Genomic DNA, 19,963 nt, shown 5'->3' on the forward strand with positions numbered 1-19,963 from the left:
GGCGCCCGCCCCCTCCTCGAGTACTCACTGGTCGAGCTCCTCTAGGAGGTTGTCTGTACTACTCTACTATTGGCTTGGAGTCCAGCCCATCATCTTTGCTTCCCTCTCGTTGGACATTGGAGAGTAATAGCTTCGACCCTGCCTCCTCCGCACATTGGGATTGGACTCTCCCCCAAAGCCCCGCCCATCGCAGGCTCTACGAATGGAGGGAGGAGCGGACTTCTGCGACACGGATTGGCGGTTTAGTCCGTCAATCGCGGACGAAGTGGCCGCGCCCATTGGTCCTGTTCTTTCTGGAAATTTCCACCTCTCTCATTGGGCTGCAGGACTCCAGGACGCGACCGTCTTCAGAATAAAAAAAAAAACTTCAGTTGGGCGGGGAGTTGTCAACTCTTTGCGCTGATAGGTTTAAATTGCTGCCCTGCAGAGGGCCTGCTTTAGCCCGGCTGGTGGTTGACTGGAGTCTGAGCCATGAGCACTGTCGCTGTGACTCGGGCGGCCGCGGGACCAGCCTCTAGGCCAGCTTCCTGCCTCACTCCGCCGAGAATTTGACCGACAGATCCCCTTCTCCCCTGTGCGTCGGGCTTGGGGTCCCAGCCTTCAGGGTGACCGTCGCGGCTGGTCTGGGAGAGCTTGGCGCTGGCCGATGGGTGCCTGCGCTGCCCAGCGCCCCGACCTCGGGCCCTGCATCCCAGCTGTTGGGTTGAAGGTTCAAAAAAAAGGCCGCGAGGCAGTGAAGGTGCTGGGCTTGGGCTGGACAGGCCCAGGCTCTCCCCGCGGCGCGGCTGGTCCTCTGGGTGGTCGCCGCGGAGCCGCACACCCTCTCTGAACCCTCGGGTGCAGGGTTTGGTAACGGAGGAGCGAGGGGGAGTCAACCGGCAGTGTTAGCCCGCGGGAAGCACAGACTGAAAGGGGGAAAGGAAACGGTTGAATGAGCTACTTACTTCACCTGTGGGCCAGGGCGGCCGGGTAGGGCCCTAAGCCCCAGCCCCAAATGTGGAAGCAAGGCAAGACACGCAAGAGCCTGGGGTGTGAAGGGATGGACCTGCTGATTAGGACGCTGCTTTTGCTCCCAAGGTGTGCTGTGGTTATTGGAGCAAAGCAGCCTCCTGATTTTGGGGTCGGGGAGTTGGATGAGACTCTTGGGCCCTGCTGTGTCCTCCCCCTACCCACTGTGGGTAGTGCCATCTCTCCCGAGGGTTTAAAGGGTCCCCGTTTGTCAATACTTGCTCCCCATCCCGCTGTGTTTCTTCTATTCTCAGCAACCAAAATGACAGCAGATCTCATACGCGGTAATCTTCCCTCAAAACTCTTGGAGGCCTTGGGATGGGATTTAGGACCCACTAAGCAGGCCTGCTTTTCCCACCTTTCCCTCTCCTCTCCAGTACAGACTCTAGCCACAGCCGAGTCTCTGTTCTTGAACTAGGCAGACTTCTTCACTCTGTCCCTCTGCTGGAGTAACTGCCCATCTCTCAGGCTGCCTGGCTATCAGAGTTCCTTGACAGCTGGTGCCCTTCAAGCACACTAACGTCCGTCCAGTATTTACCTCTTTTATAGCACTGTGGGCTGTGCAAATTAAATGAGTTTGTTATCAGCACTGCAGTCAGGTCAGTGAGGGCCTTGTGTCTGTTTTCCTTTATTTTGGGGTTCCTAATGTGTTGCACAGTACCTGGCACATAGTAGGCATTCATTAATTCATCAAATAGTAGCAAACACCCTATTAGGTGTTGAGGGTAATTGTAAGCACTGGGTAAAAACAGTATGAGTGAAAATGCAAAAATCGCTTTTGGGTCGCTGTGGTGCATGCTTGTAATTCCAGTAACTCCAGAGACTGAGGCAGGGGAATCAAAGAATTTAAGGCCAGCCTCAGCAGGTTTGAGGCCAGCCTGGACAACTTAGCCCAACCCTGTGTCTCACCAAAAAATGAAAAGGACTGGGGATGTAGCTCAGTGGTAAAGCACCATTTGGTTCAATACCCAGGACAAGGTGGTGGGGTGGAAAAAAGAAAGAAAACAAGCTTCTTTTGTGAAAAGGAAACTTAGAACTAAAAAAGGAGATGTGGGGGGGGGGGGGCGGCTGGGGTTGTGGCTCAGTGGTAGAGTGCTCACCTAGAATGCTTGAGGCACTGAGTCCGATTCTCAGCACCACATAAATGTAAAATAAAGATATTGTGTCCACTTAAAACTGAAAAAAAAATAAATATTAAAAAAAGGAGATGTGGGGCTTTAGAAGGTGGGCAACTGGGGCACCCTGAAACTTAAGCTCCTTCACTATCATGATAAATTTACTTTGGAACACTAAAAAATGTGAGCTCTTATAATTTCCACCTACTCAGGCTTTTTCTAACCTCTTGGTGAACTTGGAGCCCTCCCAAGAGGGACAGGGAGGCAGCCACATGGGATGGCCAGTGTCCCCTTTCCTTAGCCCAGGTCTCTGGAACACGGGAGTTTCACTGCAGAAGGCATCCTGGCCTGTGCATCACATGACAGTCCCTGAGTGACTCATGCTGCTATTTCAGTGCCTCTGCTCATCAGGGTGTGGAAAGGTCGAGGGCTGCATTTGGAGTCAGCTTGAGACCATAGTTCCTGAAGCGGGTGAGAGACTGAAGGGGTTAACCAGTGTGACCACTTTCCTGCAGAGCAAATTCCCAGTTTTAAAATTCTCTTATCAGAAAAAGTAAAATAGTTGAAATTCAGCATACTGGGGCATGGGGGTGAGGGATGGTTGCAGGTCGGGATTCTGGGATAACTTTTGTTGCTGGAGTGGGAATTTCAGATAACCCAGGCTTCCCTGTGAGAACAAGATTTCATTCTGGGGTAACTGCCCAACTCTAGAGAATACTTACATTTCCCACTTAACTGAGTGATCCTAACTCCCAGGTCCTTTTTTTTTTTTTCATTTTTGGTACCAGGGATTGAACCCAGGGGCTCTTAACCATTGAGCCACATCCCCAGACCTTTTTATATTTCTTTAAATTTTTTAATTGAACATACATTTATATTTTAAATATTTATTAGTTGTAGGTGGACACAATATCTTTTTTAAAATATTTATTCTTAAGCTATAGGTGGACACAATATTTTTATGTGGTGCTGAAGATCGAACCTGGTGCCTTGTGCATGTAGGCGAGCACTCTACCACTGAGCCACAACCCCATGTTTCTTTAAATTTTGAGACAGGGTCTTGCTAAATTGCTTAGGATCTCACTAAATTACTGAGGTAGGCTTTGAACTCATGATCCTCCTTCCTCAGCCTCCCAAGCTGTGCCTCTGCGCCCCACATCCCAGGTCTTTGCTAAGACTGAGTTCTGATTAGTGGGGAAAGTTGGGGGTGGTGGCGGATAAAGTATGGGGAAAAAGTTCTATTCAGTGTAGTGAATTTGTACAGAGGGCCAGGCACCATGCCAGATACTCCAAGGACTAAAGTGATGGTAATTATTATCTGATTATTATTAATCAGACAGCACCAGAGCCCAGTCCAGGACCTCACTCTCCATACTCCCTCCCTGGGTGATCTCCGCCAGTCTCGTGGCTATAAATACCATCTCTGATGACTCCCATAATTCTAGCTTCAGCCTGGAGCACGCTCCCAAGTTCCAGGCTTGTCTCTCCAGCTTGGCATCAACCCTGGGATGACAAGTGGACTTCTCCACTTGTTCAAATTTGGTTCCCAATACTCTCTCCCGACCTGTTCTTCCCTTGACTCCCCCTCATGATGGCACCCTGGCCTTCTGGTGTTTCCGTCTGAAAACCACGAAGGCATGTGTGACTCTCCTCATTCACACCCACATCCTCCCAGCAAATTCTGTCAGCAGGTTCAAACCCCTCTGTTCCCCATCAGCCATCCTGACCTCTGACTGGGAAGGAGCGAGGAGTGTTGGCTTCCTGAGCTGGTGGCCAGAGTCAGAGGAGAAGCTTTGTCAGATACTCTGCAAGGGCCCCCTCGCCTCGGCACCCAGGTCATGTCCTGTGTGAGGTTGGGAGTGGATGAGGGGTGCGAGAGGAGCTTCTGTCCTTCAGGATACCACTGAGGCAAGTCTACTGGGGGCCTCTACATCAGCCCTGATAGACGGGGGACTAGAACCCCTCATGGGGCTAGGGAATCACATGATCTTCCAACTTGGGGCCACCTGTTTGGGGATGCAACCCCAGTTTTTTGGTATGAAGTTTCCCGGTGCAGGTTGGAGGCCTAGAGTCACAGTAGGGGGATCCCAAGGTGGTGGTTCTTAAGCAGGACAGTTACGGGCTTAGCCGACACTCGGCACTGTCTGGAGACATTGCTGTTCATTTATCTTTTAAGTTATTCTTTTGGGGGGATAGATCTTATATGTCACCCAGGCTGGTCTCCAACTCTTGGGTTCAAGCAATCCTTCTGCCTCAGCTTCCTGAGGAGCTGGGACCACAGGCATGTAACATGCCCAACATGGAGACACTTCTGGTTGGTGGTATGTGTCTGAGCTAGTGACCAAGGATGCAGCACATAGCCCAGGAGGGCTCCCTATAATTATTTGGTCCCAAATGTTAATAGGATTGAGAAATGTAAAAAAGTCACCTTTCTTTTCTTTTTTTTTTTTGTCCTGGGGATTGAACCCAGTGACATTACTGAGCCCTTTTTATTTTCAGACCCAGTCTTGCTGAGTTGCTGAGGCTGGCCTCAAACTTGCCCTTCTCGTGCCCCAGCCTCCTGAATCACTGGGGTCACAGGTGTGCGCCACCATGCCCACTTTGGGACACTCACTCTTGACTGCCCTGCGGCCACCAGGATGTTCCACGTAGAGAGCCAGGGTTTCTGCCATCCCAGCCCAGGATGCAAGTTCCTTAGACACCCAGCTCAGCCTGACCTCGAGTGAATCGCACTGAGTGACTCTTGCAGAGGTCACAGGAAGCTGAAGAGTCACCTAGCTGAACCCTGACCAAACCCAAATACAAAGCACAACTACATGGCTACTATTTCCATCCATGATGGCAAGACAGCAAGGTAGTGGAGGGCTGTCCCACAGGAGCAGGCAACCAGCAAAGTCACCTCCAAGGGCTTTTTTTCTGTACTTAGATGTTCCCATGCCCCCTTGCGGGCTCCATCTCCCACTGTTCAGCTCTGCCTCGGACTGATCTCTAATGCTACCAGTGCCAGTCTTCCTCAAAGTCCATTCCCACCCAGCAGTCAGAGGCACCGCCTAAACCAGCTTCTCTGCTCCCTCCCTGCAACCCCAGTGAACTCAGCATCCAATCCCAGTCCCAGGTGGCATGTGGGTCTGCCTCCCTTTTGGGGACACCCCCTTCTCTCTGCTCCCGTATGCTTCAGCCATTCTGATTTTTCCTGCTCTGTCTGAAGTGACCTGGATGTGTGAATACTATTTGCCTGGGTCTCTCCCACTAGATGCTGGTTCCGTGAGGTCAGGAACCATGTTTCATTCAATTAAATAAAAATTGTAGGAGGCATTGTTTTGAACTAAGCTCCTGCACTGGGCCCCAGCAGAGCAGACTAAAAATTAAAATGGAGTCACTCGGGCTAAAGTTCCAGGTCACCAAACTGCAACTAAGCTGTTTATCTGACCTTCCAAGAAATCAGGATTAGAGAGAGAACAAATTCCCAGAAAGACAGGTTTCAACTGGCATAATAATGTTTCTCTTGACATAATCCTTACACACAAAAGATAAATTGATGTAATCTGAGCTAATTTTTCCATTATTCTCTCTCCCATCTCCACGTTGCTAGGAAGGTCACTGCAATGACCAACCCCTTTGCGTGTTTTTGTCTCTCCTCTCTTCAGCCCTTTTGTGTCTATAAAAAGGATCCCTCCTGCCTGGCTCACTAACTACTTATTCTGCTTTATGGAGTGAAGTATGGCTAATTCTAGAACTACTCAGGCATGGTGGTGCACATCTGTAATCCCAGTGACTCAGGAAGCTGAGGCAGGAGGATGGCAAATTTGAGACCAGAATGGGCAAGTTAGTGAGACCCTGTCTCAAAATAAAAAAATAAAAAAGGTCTGGGCTTTAGCTCAATGGTAGAGCATCCCTGGGTTCAATCCCCAGTGCCAAATCAAATCAAATCAAATAACAATAAAATAAAATAAAACGAGGAGTGGCTCCTGCCTATGGGCCATTGCTCCCTCGGGAGGCTGAGGCAGGAATTGAGCCCAGGAGTTCAAGGCCAGCCTGGGCAACACAATTAGAACCCCATCTCTTAAAAAAAAATAAATAAATAAAAGGCAACTTATTAAACTAGGGCTGGGTTAGCAAGGCCATGGGTTCCATCTCCAGAACCAAAACAAAAAACAAAAAAAGGGGGTGGGTGGAGGGTGCGGGGGGAGCAACTTTATTTGGGGATCTCAGGAATTACACTCAGGAGACAGGGGTTCAGACAGCTGTGACTCAGTGTTCCTAGAAGGCAGGAAGAGAGGGAGCTTATAGACTGAGCAGGAACAGGGCTGTGTGACCCACAGAAGATAAAGAACGCATAAACAGAACAGAAATGTCCGTAAACAGGAGTCGGTTGCCAGACCAGCAGCACACGCCTCTAATCTGGGCACCCAGGGGGCTGACACAGGAGAATTGCAAGTTTGGGGCCAGCCTGGGCAACTTATCGAGACTGTCTCAAAATAAATAGAAGGGCTGGGGATGTAGTTCAATGGTAGCACCGCAAACAAAATAAAGGTCCAAGAGTCCATAACCTCTGGGCACAGGGTAATTTCCACCCTACTGAGGTGGTTCCAGATGCCTAAGGTCAAAGGGTGGAGGTGACCAAAGTTCACATTTCTGGGAATTTCCTAATGGCTTCTTGACTTTTCCCAAAAGGCTCTTTTGACGTTTGTTACTTGATAATTTTTTCTTATTTTCACAAGCCCAACATGAGGCCTCTGGTCAGTGCCTAAGAAACGTTTGCTGAGTGAGCGAACGAAGTGACCGCCCTCCACTCCCCCACCGGCTCCCTCAGCCTCTCCCAGAAAGTTGACCTTCCCTCTGGACTTCTGCACTCCACATTCTGCTCATTCTTTTCTAGGTCGAATGATTCAGTCCCCCAGATCCCAATGTCCCAACCCTGCTGTCTCCTTCCCAGCATCTGTTTGTGTGTGTGTGTGTGTGTGTGTGGCGGGTCCTGGGGATGGAGTCCAGGGAATCCAGTCCACATGGTAAGCAAGCACTCTCCCACTCAGACCCATCCTTAGCTTTAATTTTTTTGTTTTGTACCGGGGATTGAACTCAGGGGCACTCAACCACTGAGCCATATCCCCAGCCCTATTTTGTATTTTATTTAGAGACAGGGTCTCACTGAGTTGCTTAGTGCCTCACCATTGCTGAGGCTGGCTTTGAACTTGTGATCCTCCTGCCTCAGCCTCCGGAGCCCAGGGATTAAAGATATGGTGCACCACTGTGCCCAGCCCCTAGCCTTGAATTTTTATTTTGAGACTTGGTCTCACTAAATAGTCCAGGCTGACCTTGAAACTGGGATATTCCTGCCTCAGCCTCCCAAGCTTGTGCCACCACACCCAGCTAGTTTTGTAGACTTTTCTAGCAAATTGCTGACCCTAAGGGGGGGATCATGGGAATTTCCCCATCTATACCCAGTTGGTCAGAAGTGCAGGAAGTCCCGTCCTAGACTTGCTGCTAGCAGCTGATGTGGGGCCACCTCACGTGATGGAGCCCTTAACTTGTGGGATCTGATGTTACTTCCGGGTATCTAGTATCAGGATGCATTTGAATTGTATGATACCCAGTTGGTTTTGGAGAATGGGTCAGAATCTGACACCCAATTGGTGTCAGAAGTGCTGTGAATCAAAAACAGATCATAGTAGCTGTGGAACACTGTGTATGGCCAAACCCTATTTTTGGACACAAAAAATTATGCATGTAAATCTCCATGTTTTATTATATATGCATGGAAAAAAGTCTAGAAGGGTACACAGCCAACGGCTAAAGTAAGTACCTCTGTGGCTCCGGAATGGGGACACGTCTGCCAGGGCTGCCATAACAAAGGACCATGGACCCAGGGGCTTCAAAACAGAAAGGATTTTCTCCCAGTTCTGGAAGCTAGAAGTTCAAGATCAAGGCATCAGCAGCTGTGGCTTCTTCCCAGGCCTCTCTCCTCGACTTACAGAGGTCTGCCTTCTTGCTGTGTCCTCGAGTGGTTTTTTTTCTCTGTGCCCTAGGATTCCTGGGGTCTCTTTGTATGCCCAACTTTCTTTTTCTCCTCTCATCTCTCTCTTTCTCTTTTTTTTTCCTTCTTTCTGTGATACTGGGGATTGAAGCCAGGGGCACTCTACCACTGAGCTACATCCCCAGCCTTTTTAATACTGAGACGGGGTCTCCAGAAGTTACTCAGGCTGGCCTTGAACTTGTGATCCTCCTGTATCAATCTCCTGAGTAGCTGGGATGACAGGTGTGGCCACCGTGCCTGGCCAACTTTCCTCTTGTAAAAACACAGATCAGGATGGGTACGGTGGCGCACACCTGTCATCCCAGAGGCTGAGGCAGAAGGATCATGAGCTCAAAGCCAGCTTCAGCAACTCAGTGAGGCCCTAAACAACTCAGCAAGACCCTGCCTCTAACAAAGTATAAAAAAGGGCTAGGGAAGTGTTCAGTGGTCAAGTGCCCCAAGGTCCAATCCTCAGTACGAAAAAACAAAACAAAACAAAACAGCTCCCACTGATGGACTGCATTAGGGCTCACCCTCATCACTAGTAGCAAGTCCTGGACCCCTCGTACTTCTGACCAGCTCATTGTACATGGAGGGTTCCCATGACCCGTCCCTTGGGTTCAATTATTTGCTAGAGTGGCCCAGAGATTGGGAAAGCATTTTAGTTACTATCATTGGGCCTCATTCCAACTGGATCATCTCTCTCTCTCTCTCTCTCTCTCTCTCTCTCTCTCTTTTTTTTTCCTGGTGGTGCTAGGGATGGAACCCAGGGTCTCACACGTGCAAAGCAAATGTTCTACCTCTGGGCTATGCCCCTGGGCCTCACTTTTTATTTTATTTCTTTGTTATTCTATTTCTACATTGCTTAATTTCATTACAATAAATTATTATTTTAAAGGTTTTCATGCACTTTAAGCCAAATGTCCCCTGAGCATCCAGCTCCTTCCCAGGCCCTCTCTGAAGTCCAAGGGTAGTGACAGCCTCCCTCAGCCAGCTTCGGGAACTTCCGGCTCTGGCCTACTCAGGCCCCTCTGGGGAAGGCACTATGGGTTAAGAGCATCCTGGACCTGCCTGACCCTGTCTGGATCATAAGGCCTTTCCCAGGCACCTGAAATGATCCTCAGACCCACCCTGTGGGGAGTCAGATGGAGGAGGGGTGTCCTGCTGTCCTGGCTCCTAGTTTATAGCTGGAAGCTCTGGACATTTATCACCTTGTCACCTGTCTGTCCTTATGTACCTCTCAACATAATGACTATACAATATGGCCAATGAAACAGGCAGTAAAATGAAATGTAGGCAGGTGATAAAGTAAAATAGGAAGAGACAGTTACAGCCTGGATGGGGTTGCATGCCAGGTTATCGTCACCCAGAGCAGACATCAGAGGACCCAGAGCAGGAGGCAAGGAAGCTCATCCACTAAATGAAGTAATAAAAGGCAGAAAGACAGTCGGGCTAAAATGGGGTGGGCTGATGGGTGACCGATTCAGGGCACAGTGATGCTTCGTACCCCAGCAGGAGGAGTTAGTGTGGACACATTCCCCTGGGTCCTGTTCTGGTTTTCAACTGCAGGTGGACCAGTACCAGGAAAGCCTCATTAGATGTGGTCCCCAACAGATGAGAGGCCATGTGGAACAGAACCGAGGGACTCAGGTGTCAGCTAGCGCCAACTGCCCGCTGCATGAGTGAGGCCATCTTGGACGCCCCCATGAGATTGCGAGATGACTGTAGGCTGCAGGTGCAGGGTGACCAAGGTGATACCAGGTGATGAACCATCCAGCTCATACCAGCCTAGATTGCTTAGAATGGTTGTTATTTTTTAAAACATTTTTTATATTTTTAGGTGTAAATGGACACAGTACAATGCCTTTATTTTTATGTGGTGCTGAGGATCGAACCCAGGTCCCGCCCGTGCTAGGTGAGCGCTCTACCGCTGCGCCACAATCTCAGCCCATGGTTGTTATTTTAAACCAGGAAATTTTTTTTGGTTTATTATGAAGCAATAGATAAGTACACAGTATAAGAGGACCTAAATTCAGAAATAGTGTTTGAGGATTTATAAGAATTGATTCATCATATATTTTTTTTTCCATTTGTTTTGTAGTGCTGGGGATCAAACTCAGGGCCACTCACTTGCCTAGGCAAGAATCCTACTACTGAGTTCCATCCCCAGACTTTTATATATTTTTCTTTGAGAAAGGGTCTTGCTAAGTTGCCCAGGCTGGTCTTGAACTTATAATCCTCCTGCCTTGGCCTCCTGAATAGCTGGGATTACAGATGTGTGCCATATGACAACCCACCACCACATTTTAGAGTCTAGTCTATCAGTGTACAAGAGTTGCTTAAATGATCAGGAAAAATTTGTGCTTGTTAGATGTGTAATCGCTTCTGTTGGAGTATAAGGTGTTTGAGGACCCACTGATGTATTTCCACTCTGTGAAATGTAGTTTAAAATCTATTAGGGAATTTAATTACCTAAGTTTATAACTGGCATTCATTTTAAGAGGAATTTAATCTGTTAAACTTAGAGTTAATTAAATATTAATCAAAGAATAGTGAAAGTAATCACTCTTATTTTTATAAAAATTGTAGATTTATAAATAGAAAACTAGATTCGTAAGTTGCACTTGGATGTTTAAGAAAAATTTTTAATTTATATGTTTAATAAATACAGTATTAATTTAAACACTAGCAGCAGTAGGTAGCCTTTCTCTGCATGAAAGTCCTCTCCGACATTAAAAATCATCAGCTGATATGCCACAGCTCCACGGGGAGGATTCAGTGTTCCAGAGACTTCCAATGCCTTTGCTTCTGGGGGGTCCCGCTGCCTGCAGTGCCCTCAACATGTACCTTTGGCACCTGGCAAAATTTCACTTTTCCCAAAAGGCCCAGATCAAATTCTAGGAAGAGAGCCTAGCCTAGTTAGAATCATGACCCAGGCCCTGACAGACCAAGTCACACAGGGCTGTTGGTTGGGACCTTCACCATCCCAGCTACCACTTGAAAACAGAGCTGAATCCCAGCATAAACATAGAGAAGGGGCTGCTACACAGCAGGCATCCCGCTGGAGGAGGTGCCAGGGCATGCAAGGTTTTCAGGCCCAGGTGAGAGGCGACCTCCTAATTGGGCACCAAACTTTCTTTGGCTGGGATCCCTGCCTTTCCTAGCATCCACTTCCCCAGACCTTGCCAGCAAGGAGAGAAACGGCAGAATAAAGGCCTTCCAAAGGCGTCCACATCCTAAACCTGGAGCCTATGAAAACGTTGCCCAGCAAGGAGGGAATTAGGTAGCAAATCCACTGACCCTAAGTAGTGAGGTTATCACGGATTATCCGTCGGGCCCCAGGTAAACCCAGGGGTCCTTGAAAACGGAACAGGGAAATGGGATCCAGGGGAAAGGCCACCACAGAAGTCGAAGAGAGCTGTTGCACTGCTGGCTTCAAAGCTGGAGGAAGGGACCACCAGCCAAGGAATGTGGGTGGTCTCTGGAAGTGGGAAAAGGAACAGCTCCTCCCCTTCAGCTTCTGGGAAGGAATGTGGCCCTGAGGATCCCTGGATGTCAGCAACTTGTGTTCAGATTTCTGTCTTAGGAAACCTAGAGATGAGATAAATTGGTGTCCTTTAAGCTACTACGTAATTTGTGGTAATGTTACAGTACCAATAGGTCCGAACTCAGAGGGTCAGCCCCCTGTTTTGTGAATCAGTGACATCTGCAAAGAAGACTTATCAGATGGGGACCAATCAGATCTGGGTCCAAGTGGGGTTGGGGGAGTTAGTTCTTGGCCCCTGGCTTCTGATTGGCCCCATTATCCTCTCTACCAGGACGTGTCACTGTCAGGGTTTGGGCTGGCCCACCCTCCAGCTGATTTACTGTCTGAAGTGCAAGGCCATGGTCACAGTGGGGGTGCCACCCGCACCCACAGGGCAGATCAGCCACCCTCACAGATGGCCAGGGCTATTGCTGCAGGGGCAGGTTCATTGCCAGATCGCATTCCTGAGGCGCCGGCTCATCCCTAATGTACAGCTCCAGAAGCTGGGGCCTAAGAGGCCAGTGTATCCTAGGACGCAAAGCTAGTATGGGAACCTTCTCTGGAATCCTGGCTTCTAACTCCCAGGCACTGAAACTCCCACCGCATCTCCCTACCCCCACCTCATGCTGGGGATCAACCTATCAGGGCCTGTGCCTGCTACGTAAGCTTCCACCACTGGGCTGCACCCCCAGTCCCGAAATCTACCCATTATTATAAAAATGATCTTAATAGTATAGGAAAATATTAAAATATTTCAATTAAAAATCTATCTGTCCTAATGACTGTAAAAAGTTAGGGAAAATATAAAGGTAAAAATCGACCTGATTCTTCCACCCGAGAAAGCCACAGGGCACCCAAATCTCTGCCTTCAGATTCAACTATGTCCCTACGTCCCCAGTTGCTCTAAATTCAGGTTCCAGCTGGCCTCCACCCCTGGGGCTTTTTAGAAGGCAGACGTTCAGCGGCCTGGGAAAGTCGCCACACCCGGAATACCGGTTGGGCACCTGTCTTCTGCCCACCGGCGCCGGCTAGAACTAGCCTCTCCTGGGGTCTGGGAGGAGATAGGGAGCTGCTTGGGACGTGGAGGCGGCGCCGGGGTGACGGTGGAGAGAAAAGTCCGGGTCTCTCCATCTGCACCAAGGGCGCGGCGCCTGCTTCCTGAGTTGCGTTCGGAGCGCCGGGGCCCCCGATCCGCGGAGGGGCCTGGGGCGCAGAAGCGGGGCGGGCTGCAGCAGGCGCCGGCCGTCGAACGACCACAGACCCGGACAGCTGGGGGCGGGGCTCTCGCGCGGGGGGCGGCGGCGGCCCGGCGGGGCGCGCACGTGTGTACACTAGTGCTAGGTCCCCGCCGGCGGGCCGAACTACAAGTTCCAGGGTGCCCAGCGGCGCGCCCGGGTTTTCTGGCCGCTCCGCCCGCCGGCTCGAAGCAGGTCGCCACGGGCTGGCACGCGCCACCCGGTCCCCGAGTAAATAGGGAGAGACTCTCCCGAGCACCTTAAATAGAGTCCAAGTGGGCGGGCAACTGTCCCGCGCCGCCTGCTCATGTCTCTGCTGAGCCGAGTGTCCCGCCGCCTGGCACAGCTGCGCTCGGCGGGGCAGCTGCTGGTGGCCTCGCGCCCCCGGCCCGGCCCCTCGGGTCCCACGCGGACCCGCAGCAGTGCGAGCGGCCCTCCGGCGTCCCTGGGCTTGCACGGCCCCCGCGCGCGGACCTCGGCGGGAGTTGGGGCTTGGGGGGCGGAGGCGGTGGGGCGGAGACCCGGGGTGCGCACCTGGGCCCCCCTGGCCATGGCGGCGAAGGTGGACCTGAGCACCTCCACCGACTGGAAGGAGGCAAAATGTAAGTGGAAGCGCGAGGGGCGAGGGTGGCCCACGTGGGTCTCCCGATTGGTCAGCACCCCGGAGCAGCCCCTTCCACCGGGAGACCTGGGGAAGCTGAGGCCGGGTCTGCCCTGAGTCGGAACCTCCCCCACTCAAAGCCACGCCCCCTACCCGGTGCCCTGCCCCACGCTCCGGTTCACACAAGACCAGGTCGAGTCTCCTGTTAGGGGCAGTGTGAGGACAGCGGCCAAACCTCTGGAATGGGTCGCTGGGTACTCCCAGAAATCATCTGGGACCTACCACTTTAATCCATTGTGCAGGAGGGAAACTGAGGCCCAGGGCCAGAACCCACTTCCCCAAGGTCACTCCGCGATTTTCCTTGAGCTGAAGTTAGGATACTGACCTCCCCATACTTGTAGTTTGGTTCCCAAGTGGTGGCATTTGAGACCAAGTGGAAATAGCTCTGGGGCAGGCCGTGCATCTAGGTGGTCAGATAGCCCCACAGAGTGACCTCCCTAGGCAGGACTGCCCTGCTCTTAGCACCGCCCTGCTCAGGGCCTTCCTGGGTACGGTCTGGTACTCTTTTGTCCTCATTGTTGGCTTCTGGCCACTTGCAGCTGTCTGTGCCGCGTTCCTGGGGGCAAGGAGGTTAGGGGGCTGGGGAGCAGACGGAGATGGGGCGTTGCTTGTGAGAACCTTTGACACCTTCCTTCTGTCGCCGCCAAGAATCAAACTACTCCTCCCCCTCTGTACCTGCCACAATTTATGGAGGGGCCATGAATCCCTGGACTGGGAAGGGGAGTAGGAACTCCAAATAGCCCTGTTGGACTGTCCAGCTGCCCCTGCCCTTCAGGGCCTGCCCCCTGGGCTCTAGTGACGACTCCTGGCCGGGTCCTCTTTCAAAAGAGCAAGAAAGGCGCCTCATTGGCTGGGCTGCTGGTGGGTGTGGCCATGGGGCAGGGCAAGCTGGCCTGGGCCTGGAAGTAAAAGGAAGGTGGCTATCTTGGGGCTGGCGACAGTAGCAGTAGCAATCAAAATGATTTATTGCTGTCATTTGGATTGTTGTATACCCTGGATCCTGAAACACCTGCTGTACTCACTGGGAAAACGGAGAGGCTGTCACACTGTCAGCCCTTGCCCTAACCACCCCTTAGGGCAGGAGTAGGGTGTCAGAGACACCTGGCAGGGGTGTCACTGTCCTCTCAGGGAGCCACTCTTTGTCAGAGAGGCGCAAGCCAGGATGGTGGGAAAGAACTGGGGAGACAGGTAGTCCCTTGCACTTGTTCTGGGGTCTGCTGCGGCTCTTAGGAACCAGGCCCTTTTCCTCCCAGCCCCCCATTCCTTGGTACCCTTGAAAACAGCTGGACTTGTGGAAGCTGGTGGAGCCAGAGGTGCCCAGGCTGCTGTGGCGTCCGAGGGCTCTTTCCTCTGCTTGGAGCTGGGATTTCCAGCCATTCTTTTGGCAGATTGCTACTGAGCATCTTCTCTTGGCAGGTAGCCCCACAGTGCCAGGGATTTGGTGGTGAGTGGCACAGGCACGGGCCTGCCCTCATGAAGCTCATACAGGAGAGACAGTGTCAGGTCTTGTCAGTGCCAGGAAGAAGCTAGAGGGGGCCACTGAGCTGGGGGGGCAGGGGGGCTTCTCAGGGAAGGTGGCCTGAACTAAGTGAGCCAAATGGGAAGACGCTGGCTGGGCCCATCATTCCAGGCCCATTGTTGAGTGACAGCTGGTCAGGCTTAAAGGACCTGGGGGTCTCCTGCCTCTAACCCTAACCCCCACCCCAGAAGCCCACTCACAGCAGCACGCAGGTAGGTGTCTCCACCAAGGTGCCAGTGGCTCGTGGGTGAGGTGCAGAGCTCTTGGTGTTTGGGCCTCTGTTGCTGCATAAAAATCACCCCAGGCAGTGGCGCACACCTGGGAACCAGTCGCTCGGGAGGCTGAGGCAGGAGGATCGAGAGTTCAAAGCCAGCTAAGACCCTGTGTCTAAATATTAAAAAAGGGGCCGGGGCTGGGGCTCTGTGGTAGAACATTGCCTAGCGTGTGGGAGACCCTGGGTCCAGTCCCCAATACTGCAAAATAAAGAAATGAATAAAGTGATCCGAACTTTTGTGACAAGACAGCAAACGCATATTAACTCAGAGTCTCTGAGAGTCAGGATTGGGAGTACCCAAGCTGGGTGTTTGTGGCTCAGGGTCTCCCTTAAAGTTGGTGGGGGTCCAGTTAGGGCTGGAGGAGTGATCCCGATGACAGTGGTGGGCTAGAGCCTCAGTTCTTCATCCTGGGGACCTCCCCATAGGGCTCTTGAGTGTTCTGGCCTCCCCCAAAGCATAGGGGACAGAGGAGACCCAAACGGGAGCTACAGTCCCTTTTGGTGGCCTAGTCGTCAGAGTCCCACACGGCCTCTTCCCACTTTGTTCTAGGATCCAGAGTTGAGTCTGGGAGCCTGGCCACTCTCCAGGGAGGGAAATCAGGGCCCAGGCCTTGCCTGTGCTGGGTGAGCCCAGGCTCTGCCTTCTGAACAGAAGAGTGTCCTGCCGGAGGTCAGCAGAGCTGCCCCAGCTAGACTGCCCCTAACTGGAGTCTGCCCATGGTCCTCAATGTCCTACAGTTGTTTTCATTATATTCAAACTGCATCTGGAGCTGAGGTCAGTCCCGCAGCAGAGTGTGAGGAGCCCACAGCTCTTGGCGGGTTATGCATCTATGTACGGCCTCCTCGGGCTCGTGGCCAGCGCACTCCCACTACCCCTGAGAAACCCTGGGAGGCCGTCACTCTTCTCACTGTCTGTTTTATGTCTTCTTGAGCTCTGTGGAAACAGCATGGCCAGCTCCTTTTACTCCATGTCTGTGTGATCTGTGAATATCATCGGGTGAAGCAACAGTGTGTGGTTGTCTTTTTTTTACTACTGTCTAATATTCCATCCTAAGGATGTACCATGGTTTACCTGTTTTTTCTCTTGATGGGCATTTCTCATGGATAAAACTTGCTCTGAACATTTTTGCATATATCTTTGATGGACATGTGCTCTCATTTCTCTCAAGAATATAGCTAGATAGGCCTCCAAATGCTTGTCAGCTTGCCTGATATGATTTTTTCTCTAGGATTGGCAGTAACCAAACTCACAAGAGACTGATGTATAGGTCAGAGGAAGATGTGCAGTTCATGAGTGGGGAAACAGAATGCTAATGGGCTGAAACCCTCATGTGCTTGGGCAGGGGGGTGCCTCCCCCTGTGGAAAAGCCACGCGGAAGCCAGATGGTAGCCTTAGGTCTGCTCAGCAGCGCGTGTTCTCACCCAGGGGTTGGTGGAATGGTTTTGGAAGCTAGTCCCAGGACAGGATGGCAAGCTTCCCTTCTTGGGAGGGGACCCACCGCCCACTGAGAATCTCCTCACCTGGTTGGCTGCTCAGTATTTCAGTCCCTGAGGTGTGGAGTGCGTGCTCTGGGCCTGGGCCCAGGGTGCCCCTGCACACAGCCTGGTTTGTTCACTTCCAAATTCATCACTCACTTTTCCGGTCAGTAAAGACCCTCAGGCAGGTCTTGCTGGCTGGGAGGCATTCGATCTTTTTTCCATACTTTGGCAGTGTCCGATCTCACTGCCCAGGCATTCATTTCTCTGATTCGGTCGTCTCAGTCCTGTAGTGCCACGTTAATCCCCCTGGTGCATTTCCACCATGAGACCGTGCAGAGCGTCACATGGAAAGGTGGTTGGGTGTGAGGGGCCTTAAGGTGGAACTCTTGGGGACACCTGAGGCCTGCTGTGTCACTGCAGGAGGGGCCTGGTTTTGTCTTCTCGCGCTAACCTGTATGTGGGGGCAGAGCTGTGTGCTAAAGGGAAGGAGCATGGGTGTCACTGGACCTGGGTGGGCCCAGAGCTGCTGCCCCTGCTCCTGAACCTCGGTTTCCCTGTCTGTGAGATGGGATGGAGATCACATCAGCGGCGATGGCCTGCAGAGGGTCCCGTGACCCCGCTTCCTGGTCGTCTCACTCAGGTCCATTTTGGGCACAGTGACACTGGCTCCTGCAGACCCTGTCCTTGCACATTCTGAGCCTCACCGCGCCCCCCCCCCCCCCCCCCGCACACCCCAGGTGGCTCAAGCGGGGGCTCCTGTTCTCTAGCTGCAGATCCCGCGGGCAGGGGCCAGGGCTAATTCAGGCCCCGCGGGAGCTCATCCGGAGTGATCAAGTGTCTGATGTGGCCGCTGAACCGGCAAATGCTCCAGGCACACCTGGGAATGGGGGGTGATCTTCCATCTGCCCGGATGCAGCTTGGCATGTCCCCGTGTGGGAGGAGGCAAGCAGGAAAGCTCTGAGGAGCCCTGTGCCCTGTCCCCATCATTCCTGCCACAGGCTTTGACAAGCCCTGCTCCTGGGGGACCTCGGGCACAGGTGATTAATGCCCCGGCCACCGAGTCTAACTGCCACCTTGTCATGGGCACCGGGCGTTATCAGCCCTTCCTGCCTGGCCTCCTCTAGAAGGCCCGCCCCGTCCCGCGGAGCGCCATAAAGACACTTCTTAAAACACATCATTGGCTTCCCGCTTTCCCAGCGCGCTTTATGGCCCGGCAGAGCTGCCTGCCCGCCTTTCCTCCCGCCAGCCGCGGGGAGCCTTGTCTGGGGTCAGCCCCCCCATCAAAATTTACTGCGAACATCTTTTTACAACACCTGTCTCAGTGAGCTGTGAAATACTCTCGCCTCTTCAAAAATGAAGGAAAATGAAAATGCATGTTTTACATCTTTTATTAAAAAAAAAATAAAACTCACTTGTGCTTTACATCTGCATCTGTCCTTCTGACGGGAGGTGGAATATTCTACATGTGAGGGGCAAGTGCCCAGCCCAGTGCTTCGGGCCTTTTGAGATGTGCACGCGGGGGCCTGAGACTGGCACAGGATGACAGATGTCCCCAAGGTTGGCACCCAGCTGGCTGGTGGCAGAGCCAGGAGGCTGTCTCCGGGAAGAAGTGGCATCTTTGGGACTTTGGTAGGGAGAGGAGGTCTTGCAGCTTTGTGTCACTTAGACCAGGCTTCTGTTAATGGGGAGGACAGCCCTGTCTCAAGTTCCTTTCACTTTTGTGACCAGAGGCAGATCCTGTTGCCTCTTCTGTAAAACAAGGCGGTGTCCAAGGTCAAAGTCAGAAATAAGTGAAAACAAAGGCAAATCTGTCTAGGAAGCAGGGAAGGGAGAGGAAGGGTGGTGGGGAAGGGACTTCAAAGGAAGAGCAGCATCCCAGGCAGGGGGCACAGCAGGTGCAAAGGCCCTGAGACAGGGAACCATTTGGTTGTTTTGAATGGTGAGTGATCTGGTAGGAGATGAGGGGGAGCTGTCACTGGGGCACTGGTGTTTGAGCTGAGTTTTACAGAGGAGAGACAGGATCTGGCTTATGTTCCTAGGTTCCCTGGGCAGCTGTACAAGGAATGGGATAAGGGGTGATGTGGGCTGGGCATGGTGGCGCATACCTGTAATCCCGGCAACTCAGGAGGCTGAGGCAGGAGGACTGTGAGTTCAAAGCCAGCCTCAGCAATTTAGTGAGGCCTAAGCAACTTATCGAGACCCTGTCTCAAAATAAAATATAAAAAGAGCTGGGGATGTGGCTCAGAAGTCAAGCACCCCTGAGTTCAAACCCTGGTACCAGAAAAAAAGTGAGAGGATGATGTGGAGTTGGGGGACCGGCTGGGGATGGAGCGGTCGGTCCAGGGTGTGGTGGTGGGGTCGGCCCCAGGGGCGTCAAGGGGATAAATCTAACAGGCTCATAGCTGGATGGGATCTGGGGGTAAGAGGAAGGGGAGGGAAAGACCTTTGGGCCCAAGGAAGGAAGCGGGAAAGGAGAGCTGTGAGAAAGCACGGATTTGGGGAAGGAGTAGAGTTCTGCTTTGCCGATGTGACTTTAAGGGGCAGAGCAGCCAGGGCCTGGGGAGGGCCCAGGAGTCAGGAGGGGCTGGAGGTGTGGGAAGAGAGGCTGGATCCGTGGAGATAATGTGGGGACCTAGGGAGGTGCAGGTTGAAAGAAGAGGTGAGGCAAAGGGGAGATTTTCTGTGTGGCAGGTGACCTGGACCTTGATCTTTCTTTTAATATATCTTTTAGTTGTTGATGGAACTTTATTTATTTTTTATGTGGTGTTGAGGATCGACCCCAGGGCCTCACACATGCTAGGCAAGTGCTCCTCCACTGAGCCTCAACCCCGGCCCGACCTTGATCTTTTAAAATTTTCCCTGTGCTAGGAATGCACCCAGGGTCCTGTGCATGCTAGGCAAGTGCTCTACCTCCCAGCTCCTCCCCAGCCTGACCTTCATCCTGATGGAGAAGTGGTGCGGGGACCCCCCTGGGTGGGCTTAGGGGCGTGTGGGAGGGCCCAGGGGAGCTGCCAGGGCTGGAAGGCAGCCGAGAGGAAGGACCTTCATGCCTGGTGACCCGAGGGAGGGAGGGAGGACGAGGTGCTGGCAGGTGGTGGTTCCAGCTTGGTGGGGGCGGAGGCGGCATCTGATG

The 19,963-nt window shown here is 52.3% G+C and overlaps 1 protein-coding gene across 3 annotated transcripts in view; it reads left to right on the forward strand.

Moving 5' to 3' along the window:
- Positions 1–13,068: 13,068 nt before the first annotated feature.
- Positions 13,069–19,963, forward strand: part of Macrod1 (mono-ADP ribosylhydrolase 1) — a 137,714-nt gene continuing 130,819 nt past the window's right edge. For all 3 annotated transcript variants that reach the window (XM_071616081.1, XM_027944056.3, XM_027944055.3), the window contains exon 1: positions 13,069–13,499. In XM_071616081.1, the coding sequence (XP_071472182.1) occupies positions 13,205–13,499 (295 nt within the window). In that variant the 5' untranslated portion in view covers positions 13,069–13,204. The remainder of the gene's footprint in view (positions 13,500–19,963) is intronic.

The sequence above is a fragment of the Marmota flaviventris genome, chromosome 9, assembly GCF_047511675.1.
Source record: "Marmota flaviventris isolate mMarFla1 chromosome 9, mMarFla1.hap1, whole genome shotgun sequence".
In the NCBI taxonomy this organism is placed as follows: Eukaryota; Metazoa; Chordata; class Mammalia; order Rodentia; family Sciuridae; genus Marmota; species Marmota flaviventris.